At 39.1% G+C, this 18,827-nt stretch overlaps 1 protein-coding gene across 5 annotated transcripts in view; it reads right to left on the bottom strand.

Annotated features, from left to right (window-relative positions):
- Positions 1–8,735: 8,735 nt before the first annotated feature.
- LOC133516860 (teneurin-a) overlaps positions 8,736–18,827 on the bottom strand; it is a 93,662-nt gene continuing 83,570 nt past the window's right edge. For all 5 annotated transcript variants that reach the window (XM_061849867.1, XM_061849866.1, XM_061849868.1 and 2 more), the window contains 11 exons: positions 18,298–18,462; positions 17,258–17,432; positions 16,486–16,728; positions 16,173–16,400; positions 15,845–16,035; positions 14,791–15,755; positions 14,308–14,711; positions 12,332–14,217; positions 12,094–12,247; positions 11,149–11,503; positions 8,736–10,083 (listed from right to left, as the gene is read on the bottom strand). In XM_061849867.1, the coding sequence (XP_061705851.1) occupies positions 9,119–10,083; positions 11,149–11,503; positions 12,094–12,247; positions 12,332–14,217; positions 14,308–14,711; positions 14,791–15,755; positions 15,845–16,035; positions 16,173–16,400; positions 16,486–16,728; positions 17,258–17,432; positions 18,298–18,462 (5,731 nt within the window). In that variant the 3' untranslated portion in view covers positions 8,736–9,118. The remainder of the gene's footprint in view (positions 10,084–11,148; positions 11,504–12,093; positions 12,248–12,331; positions 14,218–14,307; positions 14,712–14,790; positions 15,756–15,844; positions 16,036–16,172; positions 16,401–16,485; positions 16,729–17,257; positions 17,433–18,297; positions 18,463–18,827) is intronic.

Below are 18,827 nucleotides of genomic sequence, written 5' to 3' on the forward strand. Positions count from 1 at the left end.
TTTCATTTATAATACTCTATTAATTTAATTTATTCTTTAAGGGATTCATTGGAAACCAAAAAATAATGCGCCAAGTTCGAGTTACAAACACAAGCGAGGGTCCCGTAGATTTTGTTTTCCCAATTATTTTCCAGTTTGGCTGTGAAGTTGAATCTTCTATTTTACATTAAAAAAAAATTCCGGCCAATGTAATACTCCATGTTATTCCCACTTAGATGGACAGATGCACAGTTCTTGTTTATCTTGTTGTTCATTATAAGTTTAAATTATTTTGAAAGGCATTCTGAAAACATGGTAAAACATAGTAAGTGTTAAAGAATTGAAATAGCGAAAAATATAGAAGCAGCTACAAACGATCATCGTATTTTAGGGTTTTGAACGAGTTCTACGGATCTCTAAACAAATAACTATTAGTGTGGTATCGAACCTGCAGTAAGTATGAAATAAAAGTGATTGTAAAGACTTGAACTGCATTAGTGGTACAGGTATTACTTGGATCTTTAGAAGAGTGAAACTTAACGCTTTGACGCGCAGAGTGGAAGTATTACGGTTGAAGTTGCAAGTTAAAGCTACTTCTCATAGACGCCATGTTTACAAGACAATTATTTATCATTACTTGAGAAATTTATAGGTTTTTATCACAAATATCACAATTTGTAGTAAAATATAACTAAATATAGTACCAGCAACTTACTAAATACAAATGTAGTCAAGTATGTAGCTTCAATATCGTGTAGGTATGTGATATAATATTATTTAGTTGCAGCACCTGTAGCGCTATTATGCCACTATTATGAAGTTCTAATTGAACGGTAGGTTGCAAAAACTTGTGCCCCTTTGGCTGCAAAACGCCTGCATAAGGTCTGCAGTGCACGCTCTGGCGCTTAAGCTTGGCACCTTTCGGAATAATCGGATTAGCTCCAAAGCCCTTAAGCAACTAGTTGTGCTAGTTGGGAATGACCTTCCATCTGAATCCCTTAGTTTTCTAATGTTTTTTGTAGCTTATCATATTAACAGCAATATTTACTTCAAAATTCACTGTCTTTAAGATATTTGGCATCAAAGTTGAACAATTTTAGGCCAAAAAACCGGTTTTCTGATCATAACTTTTGTGTTAATTGGTTTAAAATTAAAATTTATGATCAGTTTTTAGAGAAGTCAAAGACGAACCCAAATGTGTAGATTTCGTACATGTAAAATCCTTCACAACAATCGAGTAAAGAAAAAAGTGTTTGTTTAGACAATGTTTAAAAAAAATATTAAAAAATAAATGTTCATTTCTAAAATCCGGCAGACCAGAATGGAGATAAAAGATTGAAGAACCGATAGTTGTTTCTTTTATAATTCTATCTTTAGTGCAAATGTAGGAGTAATGACTCAAAACTTGTCGAAAATTGATGCAAACCGCGGGGAGCCCCTTAAAAACTAAATGTATTTTTTTTTTCAGAATTTTAAGTTACATATTAGAGGTCGCGACCACACTGAAAATTTAGACCTTTCATCCTTTTTTTTAAATATCTTTTCGTTTTTTTTTGTTAGTGATACAGTGAGTCAAGGTCAAAACGATTAAATGTAGTATTTGATATTAAGTATATTTCAGTTGAATTTTTAGATATTTTGTATTCCTGTTTTAGGAGTAGGCACCGCTATATCAATATTTTGAACGCCTAAAACACGAATATTATGCTTTAAAGAAAAATGGTCTTATTTTATTTTTAACTGCACAGTAATACACAATGATTCGTTGTCCCACAAAAAAAACGAGAGAAAAAATACGTTTTAATGAAGGGTCTACATTTCCAAAGTTTGGTACCTCTAAAAGTAACCGAAAATAAAAAACACATTAGTTTTTTAACGGCAGAGTCTATATTAAGTGGTTGAGAAATAGAAAATGTCTACTTCCACGAAATAAGCAACACCCAAATCAACAAATAATAATAACCATTATTTTTATTTTAATCTCATTCATTGTTCAATCATAATTTATTACGAAAATGTCTCCAATAGACCCTATTTTTCATTTTTATTTTTAATTTCATATATTTTTTTTATTCCAATGAATTTAGTTCAGCTTTTAATCATGTATGTCACACATTTTATTTTGTCTCTTTATAGTGTGAATTTAGCAATCATGTGTTTTAAAAGCAAGTCACAAAATTACGATATGAAATATATATCGGAACGGCATTTCGATTTTAAATGACATCAATACATAAATAAATGATCATGACATCTATTGTGACTAAATTTAAGTGTTATACTTGATAATTAAATAAAAAAAATTATGAATCCAATTTTAAAATATTATAAGTGAAAAATTTATTTGTTGTTGGGCTTGTTAACGGTCGGTGTAAATATGTTTTGTTAAGTTGGTTTAGAACGCGTTCGTCTTCAAAATGGCTTTGGGTCGCAAAATAACCGTAGTTAAGATTACTAAATGCTTTATTAAATCGTTTACGTCAGTCAAATTAGCGCCCTAGGATGATGGAAACAGAGTTCACTTTAAACAAGCTGCTCGCATGGATTATCTGAATATGGAATATCTGAATCTGATTCTAACCGTTTTCTGTATAATTTATGTTTTGCTTAATCAGTATTAATATAACCTATTTTGTTACGAAATAACAATACATTTGTAAGACTTGCATTGATTTGATACTTTTTGAATAGGGTGTATTGTATGTGGGTAGTAAGTTCGTGTAGCATCACATGGTCGTAGAGTGGAACAGGTAGGTTTGAAAGAGTTGTTTTTCGCCGTGATTAAGGAATATTCTCTCATATGGAAGGTAGAGTTAAGGAACGCAATCTCCATAGGCAGAACTTATGCAAAAGTGTCCAGTGGTCAGCTATAAATAATAGTTCCAAATCTCTCCAGAGTAGCGCTAGAGTAGCTAAGAACCGAGGCGTTATTGACGGAGTGAAGTGCGCTGTCTACGATTTGTTTTTTTTTTCAAGTATTCTAGGTATTGTAGCGCCACCTATTTAAGGTTTTTTGATGACACTTTTTGGTATATGGAGATTCCATTCCTTATCTCCACCTTCCGTATTCTCTCAGCTACTACTTTATCTGTGTAGCTAAACTACGCTTACTCGATGTTATTACTGCGGCAAATTAATAAATTCCTATTAACTTTACGGGATCAATGAACTGTCCTCTGAACTGTTGTGTTCGCGTGACGCAACAATGCAATTTTAGCAATATTTATTATAAGCCTTAAGTACCGCAGAGTTCAAACGCCAACGATCACTGCAGTGAATTCCTAACGCATATTATTGTACTAGTATGTCGTGTTAGAGAGATGAAACTTTAATTTGTATATTCAAGGATGTTGACTACCATTTTATTCGCTTAATAATCTTGGACATATCTACACCTAAGTTGATTTTTTATGCGGGCTTGTGCGAGAAATAGTGATTTGTGTGTAAAATCATAAACTACTCAACTACTCAATTTTATCTTGTGGCTCTCCTACGGGCACGTGCGTCCGTCTGTCTGTCTTTCGGTATGTCACATTCATTTTACTCGATTCAAATCGTTTTCATAATGTAAAATAGTTATATTCTAGTCGAACATCCTATCTTGACACTAGGTAGAAACCCAGGATTACACGCACAAGTTATTAATTTATTTCATGGTTTTATCCAAAAATGAATTATTAGCGACGAGATGTGTGAACGGATCATTATATCTATATAATAGTATTGTATTTACTAAATATGGATGCCTTAATGTGTTCGTGAAGGCATTCTATGACATGCCTTTTATTTTTTTCTTAGATGTCGTCAGGCTTATGTTAGATCGTGTGAAAGCTACTTTACAGCTGGTGCCGCAAATTATGACCTTAATACGTAGGTACAGAGCTGGCATTGCTACTGGAATAAAAAAACTATTTGTCTGGTTGTTAAAACCCGAACTAAGTAAGGTTATAAAGTTTTTTCTGGTGTTCTTAAATCGAAAAGAAACTTGTGCTATTTTCCTTAATCCTTTTCCAGGCCGCACAAATCTACAAGGTTTTCCCAAAAAATACAATATATACAATTAATCCAGCTTTGATGACTTATTCGAAGACAAGTCATAGTCACATTTCCTGAAAGTGCAATCTAATTTGAACCTTAAATCGGAATACTAAAGTTGAGATTCTATTGGCGCGGATGTGGTCGATACATCGTACCGTACTATGCCTGGAAAAGGGTTCAGCGAGTGGAAGTAAAACGCATTAATAAACACGATTTTACAACTTGAGATAAAACCATTCGATATATTTCGTCAATTATCGATTGTAAAGTTTACGAGACTCCATTCAACAGTGTTATTGAAGCAATAATTAGTGCGTCTTTAAGTGATAAGTCCAACGATACATGGTTGTGATAACTTGTTATTCATTTTTAATACAACACTGAGACCTCATCATTGAACCAGTCGGTTACTGGTTTGCAACTCATTGTCTATCTATAACCAATTAATGTAAAGACTAGCTTAGAGCACGTTTGTATATGATATATGAGATATGACTCGACCGATTTGTGGCATTCTCGTTTACTATCGGGCGAAATTTATGTAGGTCGGGGCATCTAGTGGCTCTGTAAGCTGTAGACCTCGCGATAAGCTTAATAAACAAAACACTAACCCCCTTATTCATAAACGTGTACTAAAGTTCCGACGTATTGGTATGATGGAAAGGGACAAACGATGATCAGCAGCATCGTTTTAGTACACGTTTATGAATAAGGGGGTAAAACCACAGCGAACTCACAATAGTCTCAGTCTTGTCCCTTGCACCATCTCACTAACCCGGGGTTAAGCGGTTAAACCGGTAACCCATTGTCAAAATGTATAGATTACCATGGTAACTCCAGTTTTAACCAGTTAATCCTGGATTATTCAAATGGTACAAGTGGCGCTTATCGAGTCCTTAGTGTCCGAGAGTTAAGTCCTTAGTGCGAACTTCCGATTTTTGACGTAACCGTGGCAACGCTTTACAATAAAACATGTTATTTACTTAAAATTACGTCTTTTTCTTACTTGGCGCAATACAGCGGCATTTAGAAGTTCACGTCATCGCGCTGCTATCATATAATGTAATAGACTGCCCGTCTAGTGTCGCGGGTTGAGGTAAATCTATTTCCAAAATTTGCTAGTTGAAATTTAATCCTTTAATGTAGGAAATAGAGTTGATTTTGTTTTGTTTTAATAGAATCAAAACAAGTGGCTATCTGCTCCATTGGAACTTGATTAAAATTTCATCGAACTTAGTAAGTATAGGTAGGACCGCGAGCCGTAGGAGTATATACTACATATTACTTATTCGGTGTCAATAGTTCAAGATTATTAATAAGTTCGCTCTATAGAAATCGAACAGATATTCCATCAATCGGTCAGGCATCTCTTTAGAAATACTATAGGTTGACGGAACTAATATTTAAAATATAATCTTAATCTGAAGTGTATTTTTCTGTAGCAATGCTTGCTCTGTGATATAAGTAGGTACTTTTATATGTAAGAGTATGAATTGTTGATCTCATTTGTTCTCGGACATGTAGCTCAATTTGTACATACGATGTTATTTAGTAACATAAAGTGAGAACTTTATCCGAAACAATATGTAAATGTATATTTTAAGAGATAATAAAACTGTATATATTTTTTAATGAAGATTTTTATACATTATCTAATTTTATTTAGGCTGCGTGAGTAACCAGTGTCAACTGTGTATGTAATTTACCATTGACGTACCTACTCTATTGTAAATATTATTTTTAATGTAATGTGATATGCATTCTGATCTTAGCGGTGTATCATAAAATATATATGGTTACGTTGACAAGGATTTGTGTATCGAAATGATATTGTAAAAATTAACTTAAGTACGTTGTTCAGAGATTAACGTTCCGAACATAAATAACTTTTACATAATTGTCTTGTTTTCTTCTTATTTTCAATCATTGAGTTATTGATTTTAAAAGAGGTGTAAAACAGTAAAGCCTATGAAAATTTCGTGGCCGCGATATTGACAGCTCAACTAGATGTCGCTGTTACCGTAAAACCTCGTTTTTGGTGAAAACGCGTTTTCCCTAGTTAACCTTTATCGCGCCAATCGCGCACATATCCGTACCGTAGGTCCAACGCCGATAGGTTTTGTGACTCTGGCAGAAAACCGCCAAAACTAGTGAAAACGCGTTTTCCCTAGTGAAAACTAATTTAAACTGAAATTAATTTTGAATAATGAGTGAAAACTAGTTTTCACCGAGTCACTTTGCGAAAACTAGTTCTGCCAAAAAAATCCTAGTTAAACTAATTGTCGCTAAGGCACTTTGCTAAAACTAGTTTTAACTAGCAAAACGCGTTTTAATTAAAAACGGGTTTAACGGTAACATTGCAATGATTTTTGGTAATATTACGCAAAACTCTGCATAGGGAGCGCCACTAGCACAAAAAGAGGGCAATAGCGAAACACCAAAATCGAAATTTCGTTATCTGCCTCTCTATCACTCTTACACATTCGAGCGATAGTTCACATCAACAAACCGCCTTGTCTTGTAAACAAAACTTGTCAAAAACTGTTTAAGGCTCAGTATGTATCAGTTACGCTATGGTTTACGAGAACATTGCAGTCATGCCCCCTATTAATTGTTCAACGTAGTTTTTTGACTACCAGAGTTTGCAGCTCTCAAATTCGATACACGATTTCGATATTTTCTTACACATATACCTTCTCTACTGCATACCTTTTTTGCAATTTGTGGATTGGTTTAGACATGCCTATTGACAGACCTTAAAGTTATAAAGGCAACTAGCAATTTTTATCTGTAAAAAAACTACTTGTTCGCTGTAATGTTTTTTTTTCGCCAAGACAAAAATAAACACACACACACACACACACACACACATACACACACATACACTTACACATTTGGTGCGGCAGCGGTAAACCTAAACTTACTGCCAGTGCTTTACGAGTCATATACTTCCCGTATAGATAAAGCCAGATTTGCGGCAAGACCTACATTTTCTCGTACCATGTCCTATAGACCTGGAATATAATCAATTTGAAATAAAAATCATTCTGATCAATAGACTATATCCTCGTGTATATACAGGTGCCGTCGCCCGCAGATCTGTATCAAATTCCAAAAGATATAGGCATTTTTCAAAATCCTTAATTTTACGGGAATATACTTCTCTTGCCGCACAGGCCATATATAACACTAGTGATGGGATACTAAAGAATCGATAACGACTTTTGTAATCGACAAAATATTTGTTAACGTCATCGTGTCTGTAAGTAATCACAACAAATATTATTCATTTTCATATGATTATAAACAGGGGCCGCACTGTTAGTGTAAGTAATTTTCAATGTAGATCTTAGTCTTTTATGAAATAAGAATATCGGGAGTATAGTCATCTTTGTCGTACTCACAGGGAACATAAAAAAACCACCGCCGCACCGGGGTAAGTTAAGCGCAGATAGCTGCCGCACCGGCGGAAAGTCAATTAAGGTAGAAGTACTAGTGCTTGACGCTGCACTAGTACTCGACATGGGCACTTTATGTCAAAGTGTCAAGGATTAAGTTCGAATACAGAAAAATCTTCGTTGTTCAAATTTAACCTATATTTCCATGAGATAAAGTGCCCTTGTCGTGACTAGTGCAGCGTTGAGCACTAGTACTTCTACCTTACGGCCCAATGTTTCCCCTAACGCAGCGAATGTGTTAACGTATCGTGTGCCGAATTTGACCCACAGTGTATAATCGTTGCCTAGTACCCACAACACAAGCCTTTAAAAAAAAATCGTCCTACCATAACCTGCATAACAATCGTGCTACAAGTATAGGTATGCCTGGCCAAACTGTGATTGCAGTTTGTTGGCGAAAAAAATTGCTTGAGCATAGATATAAAAAAAAAAATTTGTGAATGATTGTCCAAAAATCGACCTAGCCCCAAACTGAACAAAGCTTGTATAATGGGTATGGGTACTAGGCGACGATATGCAGACGTACTCGTATATTGATAAAAACACCGAAGAAACAAATCGTCGCTATACTTACTCAAACTCTTATCTAATATATGGATACGAGTTTTGTAATTAAGAACTAGTGATTTGTGTGAGACTGCCCCATATTTTTATTATTTTATTAAAAACTGATTAGCGATTGGCTCTAGTCACACCTGATGGAAAGTGAAGACAGGGCCTATGACGGAGCTCACCGGTTCAGTAGTAGCCTATTACCCTTGCTTTAAAGAGACCGAGGTCATATTTATCAGGGAATACAGATGGCGGGAGCGCATTCCATTCCTTAGCCGTCCGTACCAGAAAAGAGGAGGCAAAACGTTTCGTGCGAACAAATGGAAAGTTTATCACGCGTGCATTCGTTCCCCACTTCTGGATGTCTGATGATGGAAAGGAGATGAGGTCGTGCAGTTCCAGTGCGCACTCCCCGAAATGTATCCGATAGAACACCGATAGGCTAGCGACTCGACGGCGATGCCCAAGGCTCTGTAACTTTGACTTGATAGATAGGTCATCGCCAAAGAGTGTGAGCCCGACGCTCTATCGAGTCCAGAGCTGCCAGTTGATATTTGGCGGAACCGTCCCATAGGTGGCAGCAGTATTCCATGCACGTGCTTGGTATAGGGAGAAAAGCTGATTCGGCGTGAAATACCGCTTCACCTTAAATAATATTTATTTATTTTGTTGTAGATACTGTACGCATTAAATTAAAACTTCAATTGATTTTGGTTAAAAAAGTATGCCTTTTATTCCTTCAAATAGTTTTCATCTAAATTTTATAAGAACATTGGACACAATCGAAGCTTTTTACCGATAAATAAGTATAAATAATTTCATATTCACATAAATCGTCTTATTTATACATACATTACATTTATAATATCAGTCCTCTCAAAAGGTCCATTCTCTCCCTGCAAATTAAAATTTACTATTTACACAGCGATAGGGATTCGCGTCTACCATACGTACATACATACATCAACAATTAACAATTAATAGAGACTATTTACAAAATATATTTATCGACATTCACTCGCGCAGTCATCCATCCTCACTCGCTCCCCGGTCGCATTCACACGATTTGGCATATGGATGGCGGCACGTCACTAGCATAGGTCGTCGCGGAGCCACCAGGGCGCGGCGCACTCGCGCTTCCGGCGGCGGCGCTCGGCGCGGTCGGCGCGCTTCTTCACGAAGCGCACGTTGTACGGGTCCTCGGCCAGCTCGGGGTAGCGCGCCACGTCGTGCACGTACTCGCCGTCGTAGCCGGCCGCCGAGCCCGCCTTCTGGATCTCGTCCAGCTCGGCCGCCGCCCAGTCCAGCGAGCCGCCCAGCCCGCCGCGCAGCGCCTCGCGCTCGCGGTGCCACGCCTTGCGCACCGCCGCGGCGCGCGCGTGGTGCAGCAGCCGCGTGCGCTCGCGCTCGGCGCTCGTGCCGTACCGCAGGTTCACCACGCTCGTCTTCCCGTGGATCTTCACGTCCGCGTACGAGCGCCCGCCCTCGGTCACGTCGTGGAACGTCACGTTCAGCTTGCCCTGCATGCGCTTCAGCTGCTGCTTGTCGTCGGCGGCGCGCCACGTCTCCTCTTTCACGAAGTAAAATACGTCCTGCTGATCTCCGTGCACGACCAGCGAGAACGGCAGCAGGTGAGATCGGTTGAACACCGACGTGTACACGTCGCGGTATATGGCGTTCGCGGACGGCACGGTGGTGACCACGGCGCGTCCGCGCGAGTTCCGCGACACGAGGATGCCGCGTCCGAACGGCGGCTCCGAGTCGGATCCGATCCTCTTCGGGGCCAGGTCGAGCGCGTCCGTCTTGAGCTCGGACATGGCGGGGATGGACAGACTTCTGAAGTCCGCTATCCTCTTGTTTGACATGTGCGAGAGGAAGCCCGACTCGATGGCGACGCTGGGCAGGAGCGCCGCGGCGGCGCGCAGGCCGGGCGCGGGCGCGGGCCGGCCGCGCGGCGCGGCGGGCAGCACCGCGCCGCCCGGCAGCTCGTCGGGGTACAGCTGCGGCGCCAGGCTCTTTGTGTCGTATCCGAGTAAATTCAGCCATGCCAAGTGATCTGAAGTTAACAGAAAGATAAATATGAAAATCTAAGATTACTAATACGTGTATGTACACTCAGTCATATCTTTTACAAATAAATTATCTTTTAAATCTCTCGTATCAAAAAAGAAGAACATCCATATACACATATAAAATTACGTATAGCGTTATCTACTTCGGCAGTCAAGTTGGGGCACGATTTTTGCTTAAACTTTAAGAGGAAATTAACGGGATAATCGATTTTCCATACAAACGTAGTTCTCATTTTCCTCCCTTGATATTGATATTATATATTGATATTAGAATTATTCATACATTAAACGCACATGTAGGTTGTACAATGGAAAGTGCCACAACGTAGACATATCTAGCAGCTCGTTAAGATTGTTAAAGAAATTAGTTTACTTTTCATTAAAATAAAAATACCTGAATAGCTAAATTAAGATCTCATTACATATTCTGTCACACATACATATGCATGTAATTTATACTTATAGTGATAAGTTTTTATTAATATTTGTTTACATATAGGAAACTATAGGTCTATAACTAGAAAGATGTTACTTTATATACTTATCTGTTTTGTAAGACTGTTTGTTTCTTAATAAAAAAAAATAAAAAAAGAAAATTATATATTTTAGTCATAGCTATGCCCGACCGTTTGTTTTTTCGTTTTATTAATTATTATAAAATATTGGAGCGAAACACAGGTTTCATACAAATTTATAAATGCTCCTAATTTATAATATTGGGAAAATAGAAAAAACTCAAACGGTCGGGCATAGCTATGATTAAAACACATCAAATTGAGTAAAAGTATCTCAATAATGTTAATATCCAGAGAGGAAAATGAAAAATACGTTTGTATGGAAAATCGATCATCCCGTTTCCTCTTAAAGTTTAAGCAAAAATCGACGGGACGCCCTTTCGTTTTAACTTTTTGTACAATCAATAACTCTTTGAACCGAACCTAACAATTAGTGAGGGCTCGACATTCCATTACATTTGGAATTGAGAAGAAATCTTGTGTCGACAACTCGACACAGGTACGTATGGGTTAATAAATGGTTACGTGACTTACCCGTTGGCTTCTTATTTTGTGGTCTGACATTGATCGGATCATTTCCGTTGAATCTATAGAGATGTAGTTGAGTAGGGTTATGAACTCTTTCTATGAGATCCTCCCAAATTGGTGACATCCATTGTCCAATCAGGGGGTCATAGACTTTGCCATTAGCCATGTGGACCAACGACGTGACTTGATCGAGAAGCCCACCGCAGAAATCCACAGGTAGATACAAGTAGGGATTAGAGTCATAGACTATGTGGCCGTATGGAGATCTCATTATTTCTCGAATGCCTTCTCCGTATTGATTGAAAACCATGACGGGTGTGCCGCATTGGTCAGTTGCAATGTAATACTTATGTCGCGCGACCTACGAAACAAAACATGACATAAGTTCATTATTTAGACTGTTATGTTACATAATAATAAAAAAGCCTTTTATTTCCAGTCCAATTCATTAGAGTACATTATAACATAAGCGAGTTTTTACATTTAATTATAAGTAACATTTTTAAGTATGTCAATTTGTTTTATTTTTGTTATTTGTTAAGTCAATTTTAAACGTTATGTAATATATTTTTATGCAGCAAAATATTATTTATATTTGATGGACAAGAACCCCTCATCGGTTGAAGGCCGCCTCCAAGGAGTTCCATCTATCTCTATTTGTAGCTATATATTTCCAGTTTGGACCGACTGTTTTATTTATGTCATCAGTCCAACGGCTATTAGGTTTGCCGGAGCGTCGTTTGCCTGCAGACCCCTTCCAGGTGGTAGCTTTCAAGGTCCAGCGCGAGTCAGACATCCTGGCAACATGTCCAGCCCACCTCCATTTTTGTGTTTGGGCGTGCTTGAGAGCGTCTATTAGTTTTGTTACAGCTCTTATATTTATATGGGGTATTTTTTGCACTATTTAATGTTGTATACCTAACTGAAATTATGACGAAGGTTAATATTTACCTGTGTATAAATAAGATGTCCTCGGTCGTCATAAACCAATGTCATAAACCTATTTTCACGCGGAGAATAAATATGGCTGACTTCGTGAGGTTTATCCTTGTTTGTGTAGAAGAATTGAGTTACATTTCCGAAATTATCTTTACGAGTTGACAGCCTGAAAAAACAGATAAACCTTTAATAGATGAACTACTGTATTAACAATAATTGAGGTAAGATGTCTTAAAAGTCTCCAACATACCTATCAAGATGATCATAGTAGTATCGGACATCAAATCTGCCTCGCTTTGTTGCCCTAATGAGTAATCCTTTCGAGTTGTACTGGAACCGTTCTTCTCTAGCGTTCTGGGACACCAGACCTCGACTGTCATATCTGTATTGCCCTTCTCCGAACTTGATAATTCGGTCCATGTCATTATATTCCATAGGAATAGTGTTCCCTCTATAAGTTAATGAAAGCATATTCCCATTGTCATCGTATCGGAATCCCCATGGTTCTTGAGCTTCAACCCCAGTAAGCTGGCCATCGCAGTCCCAAGTGTAATTTTTGACATTAGTGTAGGTATTGACTCCCACATTTCTGGTGTGGGTTCGCGTCTGTGAAATCCTTCCGTGTCTGTCATATGCAAACTCCATTCTGAATACTTCCATTCTGTGGATGTTAACAGTAACTTCTTTCTCAAGGAATTGGTTGTTTAAGACTCGAGAGAACATCGCTATTCCATCATAGACCGAAGTTTCATTCCATTTCTGCTTAGAGACCGTAAACTGGCCTAATATTTCCGGAGCTCCGGTTTTGGGGTTGTACACTATATGGTGAGGAATGAGTGTCTGACCGCCGATACGGCCCTGTACAGCAGTTGTTCTGTAATTGTTGTCATATTCATAGATTATTTTCGCATTACTAAGACCGGTTTTGGCGCCGTAATCAAGCCTCTCCTCCATTAGCAGACCTCCAGCGTAAGTAGACTCCCAGCGATAGTCGACATCGCGGTCCACGTGCAAGATTTCTGACGGCAGTCCGCTGCTTTCAGAATAATGTATCTGTGTTTGACCGTCGCCGTGAATAACTTCCGATACTTTATTGGTGGTGAAATAACGGTAAACCACTCTGGCGCCATCACCGGGGAACACAGTCTGAAGAAGCTCTCCAGTATGAGAATAATGTTGCAAATATTTTTTTGTAGAACCAGGAGGTGCATATGTCATTCTTAAGAATCCAATAGAAGGTTGGACGCTGAATGAGTGATTGGTCCCGGAAGGCAAGATGACGTGGGTTAAACCACCGTCGTCATCATAAAGGTACTTAAAGCTTCTTTGACTAGCTAATGTTATCTTGGATACTAGATTTCCATCATTGTAATAGATGTTCTTTGTGCCGTCTTGAGGACTGGTTATTTCGGATAGCATGCCATGTGAATCGTAGTTATACGTTTCCTCGGTGACACCCCACTTCCAACCGTTTATCCTGAAGAACCTGTCGTAAGAAATGTTGAGCGGTACTCCAGCGCCATGAGGTATAAATGACAACGGTAATCCTCCTGCATCGTATGCTATTGTGAACAAGGGATTTCTGTCAGCGTTAAAGAAGGTCTCGCGACTCTTAAATTGATCAAATTCAATAATCAGCACTCTTGAGTCATTCACCCATATTTCTCTATTAAGAGTTTGCTGGGGATTCCTAACGTCACCTACAAGTGTATACAGAGAATACATGTTGTTGATGAGATTGTCACCGAACGTGGTAGTTTGATGAGACCACATATGAAGCATCTCGGCCTCGATGGGTAAAGCTGCTTCTAATAGCGGATGTTTGGCAGCCGCGATGCTCTCAAACTTGCCTGTCCATGGAGTTTCAAGCAGCAAAGTGTTGTTAGAATAGATACGTCCCTCTGTGACTTGTTTGCCGTTATTAATTGTGATCTGTTTAAATGACTGGCCATGAAGTACGTATTCGCATTTCTTAGCTACTCCAACAGGTATGCTGCTAGACGGATTGGATACGGTAACCGCTAAGCCATAGTTCTTAGCAAGGCCCGAAGTTATGTGGACTGGTTCTCCAGAAGGCATTATTATTTTGGTGACTCGTCCGAGTTCATCATAGTTGTAGATGACGGTATCTCCAGCCTGAAACAAACAAAAGAACATATGAAAACATGTATTGTTTATACAGCATGGCTAATATGCAGGACAATATTAATATTATGTAATACACACCCTCGAACGGCTGTTCAGTAATCCTGTGTTGGCATCGTAATCTAATTCGATTTCAGTTGTACCCTTTTCTGTTATTTTCGTTAGGTAACCAATACCCGAGACTTTCAATTCAAGTTTGTGATCCTGAGTATTTTCAATGGAACTAACCACATTACTGTAATCTCTAAGTAGCTGTATTTTATTGCCCGACGCGTCAGTAACTGCAGATAGTTTTCCAAAGCTGGTGTTCTTCGAATATAAGAATGAATATCTTGTCTTTCCTGAAGTTAAATCTTTTGTAGTGATGTGTTGTCCGTAGCGATTGAACACATAGATCTCCGATGTTGGTGGATTAGGGATTCTGAATTCTCCGTTATCATCATGTGTTGGTAGGTAATGTTTCAATGCCAAAATATGCAGGGATCCTGTTAAGAGAATAAGTCATGAGTATTAAATAAAAAAATTGTAAACCATACAAGCTATTTGTGCTATGTATTATTTTACCTTGATCGACAACATTGAGCACACCGTCCGGGGTAACGGCAAGAGCAGATATTGTTTGGAACTTAGCATTGGAGGATAACAAGGTTTCTGTACTGGTCGGAGGTTCGTCTCCCGCCGCCACGCTCAGGCGGCACGGGCAACCCGCGCCTTCGTCGCGAGCGTTTGCCGGCACAGCTGTCACAGGCACTGACGAGTTGCACTCACAACTCAACTCTTTCAAGTTTTCTTGTACTTTTCCAGCGAAATGCATAATCTTACCAGAAGGATCGACAGATTTAATCGCATTCATTTTCTTAGAATCGGACTCTGCGACATATAAAATTCCACTTGGTGCGAATGCTAGTGCTTGAATCGTTCCTAGACTGGAGTCTTCTCTGAATTCAGTGTCAGTTTTATTTGCCGCTTTGGTGGTCGGTTTTCCATCACTGCTCAATCGGCAGTGTGAAGGCTGACCAGCGACAACCTTAATTTTCATATCGACAGTCAATTTGAGTATAATCCTGTCATCGATGAAGTAAAGAGAACCGTCTAAAGGCGAGAGAGCTACTCCAGTAGGCCATTGAAGCTGTGCTTCATAAGGAGCAATGGCACCCCGACAGGGAACTGGTGACCAGTGGTTGTGATGGCCATGATGACCTACTAACGTATGAATGATTCCATTTGGATCGACGGCTCTTATATTTGTTCCATCTGCGATATACATCGTTCTATCTGCCGCAATAGCAAGTCCTTTGGGATGAGACAGTTTAGCCTTATCAGCTGGACCTTCGTCACCGCAGTTTGATTCGTCGCCGGGTACGCAACGATCTCCGTTGCCTACCACTGGTTCAGAATTTAAGGATGGGTCACGCACTTTATCTAAAGCGATTACTTTCCGAACTTGATGCCTTTCGGAGTCTGATATGTAAAGATTTCCATCTGCTGGTGATATACACATGTAGTATTGATATGCAACTTGTGTGGTCCTAGAAAGAAAAAAGAAGTGAGGTTATCACATTTGCTTCAGAACAGTTTTTTTATTCTAATTTTGGTTTCTCCAATTTTGGTAACTTACTCTAGTCGAAGAACAGTAGTTACGACTCCTTCCGTAGTAATTCGGCGCACAAGATTGAAATCTCCAACATAAAGAGATCCATCAGGTCCAGCAGTTAAAGCGGTTGGTGTCAAGAGACGAGCGTCCGCTGCCTTTCCATTGCAGTGATCAGGACAATTTAACGGCCGCTGCAGGCCAGTTCCCATCACAACCTGAAAAGAAAAAAAAAATGAATACAATTCAATCGCAGTAAAATAATAATGAATAGCTGACTCTGCAGAGACTTTGATAGCACAGATAGGTAGCAGATATATGGTGGTAAATAAATTAAAACTTAGTAATTACAAACCTGCACGGTCCTAGGATATTGCTTCAAATGAAGCAGCGCACCATCGCCTTTCTGTAGGATTCCTTCATGGAAATTGTAGTGATGATGAATGTCCAAGCCCCACCCTCCAATGTCGGATATATCCACATCAAAGCCAGCCAAGGTAGCAGTTTGTGTCTCCCATACAATCGACGAACATGACGAGTACTCGTATCCAATTGAGATCTTAGCTTGAGCTTGACCATACACCTATAAGTAAAAACTTCCGTAAGCCACTGTTTAATTCAACACCTACTTATTGCGAGTGTGGATAGAAATGAGAGTCATTCGTTACCTTCTGTTTGTAAACGTTTCTTTTGTTCCATGCGAACACATGTGTCAAATCAGGATCAGCTTCATACGTATGTGTGTGCAGGGATCCTTCAATCTCAACCCTCACATGGACTCGGGCCAGCGCAGCGGGCACGACCTTTCGAGTGAGTTGGATGTGCACACAGGAAAGATAACCAGCGGCTTGAGACGAGCGGTATGTTAGTTTCACTGCAGAACCGGGGATCCCGATGGTTTCGCTTACAATCTGTAAATAATAAGTTGGGTTTTGGAAGGTGTTGTTAACGATTTTTTTTATCAAATTAGTATCGTAAAGACTCTTGATTATTCAAAAACTGATGAGAGTTGCATTTTATCTTTTTATTGAAAAGTAATTTAATACAAAATTTTGAGTAGTTACCTTTGTGTTGGTGGCTGGTAGAATTGATTTGTAATTGATGATTTTGAATGATTAATATTTAATAATGTTCATTTGGAATTAATTTGGTTTGAATGTTTTACTGTTAATATTATCCTCGCGTGGGTGTGGTGAATTTTTTTGTGTTTCACTAGCTAGCAAAATTTGTTAAATCCTCGTACCTTGAAACCGTCGCAACACTCAAGGTTCCACTTTTCTAACTACTCGGTAGCTGGGGTATCACCATTAGTACGAGCGATTAAACAACAACTTTGCCCCCTTGTAAAACAAACATGCTAACTATCAAATCAAATTTGATTGTGGAATATGTATAAAAAATTGTATACAGGGGGTACAAAATTTTGTAGTGGGTTAGTACCTGAGCCTCGGGATAGATGACGGTGGGCGTGGTAGCGGACGAGGCAGCGGGCGCGGCCAGCGGCGGCACGGCCACGACCTCGGGCCGGAGCCGCTCGTGGTCGTGCGCCGCGCACGGCGGGGCCTGCACCTCCCACCACTGTGGAGACGGCGTCCAGTCCAGGTGCGGCGGAGCTCTGGAGTTGATGAAAGAAATTCAGAAATGCCATGTTGCCAATGCTTACATTCACACATCGGTTCCGTTAGTTAAAACTTAATTGAAGTTGCTTTCACTTAGCAGCCTTTGTTGTAAGCAATCGCAAATTTTAAAACCTCATAGATCGAGATTTCAAATGACTGCTTGTGTGATGACAACCATAATGTTTTGTAAAAAAAATATGATATCACTTAGCCTTTGTGCATTAGCATATAGAGTTTAAGTGGACACGTCGTCAATCTAGATGTTAAAAAATCTAATATTTGCTTTCTAAAGTATATTTACCGGCATAATAATAGATGCTAGTAATTTTTCTTTTAATTATTGTTTAAGGTATTCGTAACAAAACATTGGTAGGTACCTAATTCCTATCGCGATATCTTTTAAAACAAATTAGCTCAAGATAATTACGTCATACCTAGTACCAAAATAAAACTTTGTTGAACTTCAAGAATATAAAACGATTCGCAATCCGAATGCCTGAATTTAGCAGTACCTAATTACGCCGCTGTCGCTACATTTGACAGGTGAAATGGCGTGAGAAGTTTAATTATGAGCTAAAACTTGTTAAAATTAAATTACTTGGTCAATACTGTTATTCTATTAGAAATGTTTAGAGTAGAGAGCGAGTTTTGAGACCTAAAATTGGAAACCTTAATTAGGCGCAACGGATCGGTTTGTGTATTTTTTACCAGAAAAACTTACAGTAACTCGTACTAAGCCAATTAAGATTCTAAGATTAACTTATGTGTTTGTATTATTAAAGGCTAGGATTAGTAGTACTTTCTTTCTGCGTTTAAAGGAAAACATTGAGTTAAATTCTATCTAGGTATCTATCTAATTACCTCGGTGTTGGCACTTTGACGCTGTCATCGCTGAGTTCCATCTGAACAGGCGGCAGTACTACGATCTGGTTCCAGGGCACGAAGACAGTCTTCCGCAGTGGTTTGAACGGTGAGCGCTGGAACTGCAGGGTCACGGCTCCACCACCGTTCACCAGTACGTCGAACCTGAAGTAAGGCTCGATATAATAAGAGCAGTCTTATGTCCAGAGGAGATACATTGATAGACATAGGCTTTTTGATTGAGCGACAGTGTAGGTCTTCGTTTTAGCTTGGGCAAAAATGCTTTCGTGTTTCGGGCTGTTCTTCTTCTACATGTCGCATTTTGAGAAATCGATTCTCGTGATATTTCGTTCCGGCGTATTGGTATGATGAAAAGGGACAAACAAGTATCAGCGGCTTGTTAACTTTAGGAGACGTTTATGAACAAGGGGGTTATTCTTTATTCAAATAGGGCTAGCTTAGGGAATGCTAACCGGTTAACCGGTTAACCGGTTACCCGGTAATTTGACCAATATTACAGTCGGTAAAAT

This window comes from Cydia pomonella, chromosome 4, assembly GCF_033807575.1.
Source record: "Cydia pomonella isolate Wapato2018A chromosome 4, ilCydPomo1, whole genome shotgun sequence".
NCBI classification, from domain to species: domain Eukaryota; kingdom Metazoa; phylum Arthropoda; class Insecta; order Lepidoptera; family Tortricidae; genus Cydia; species Cydia pomonella.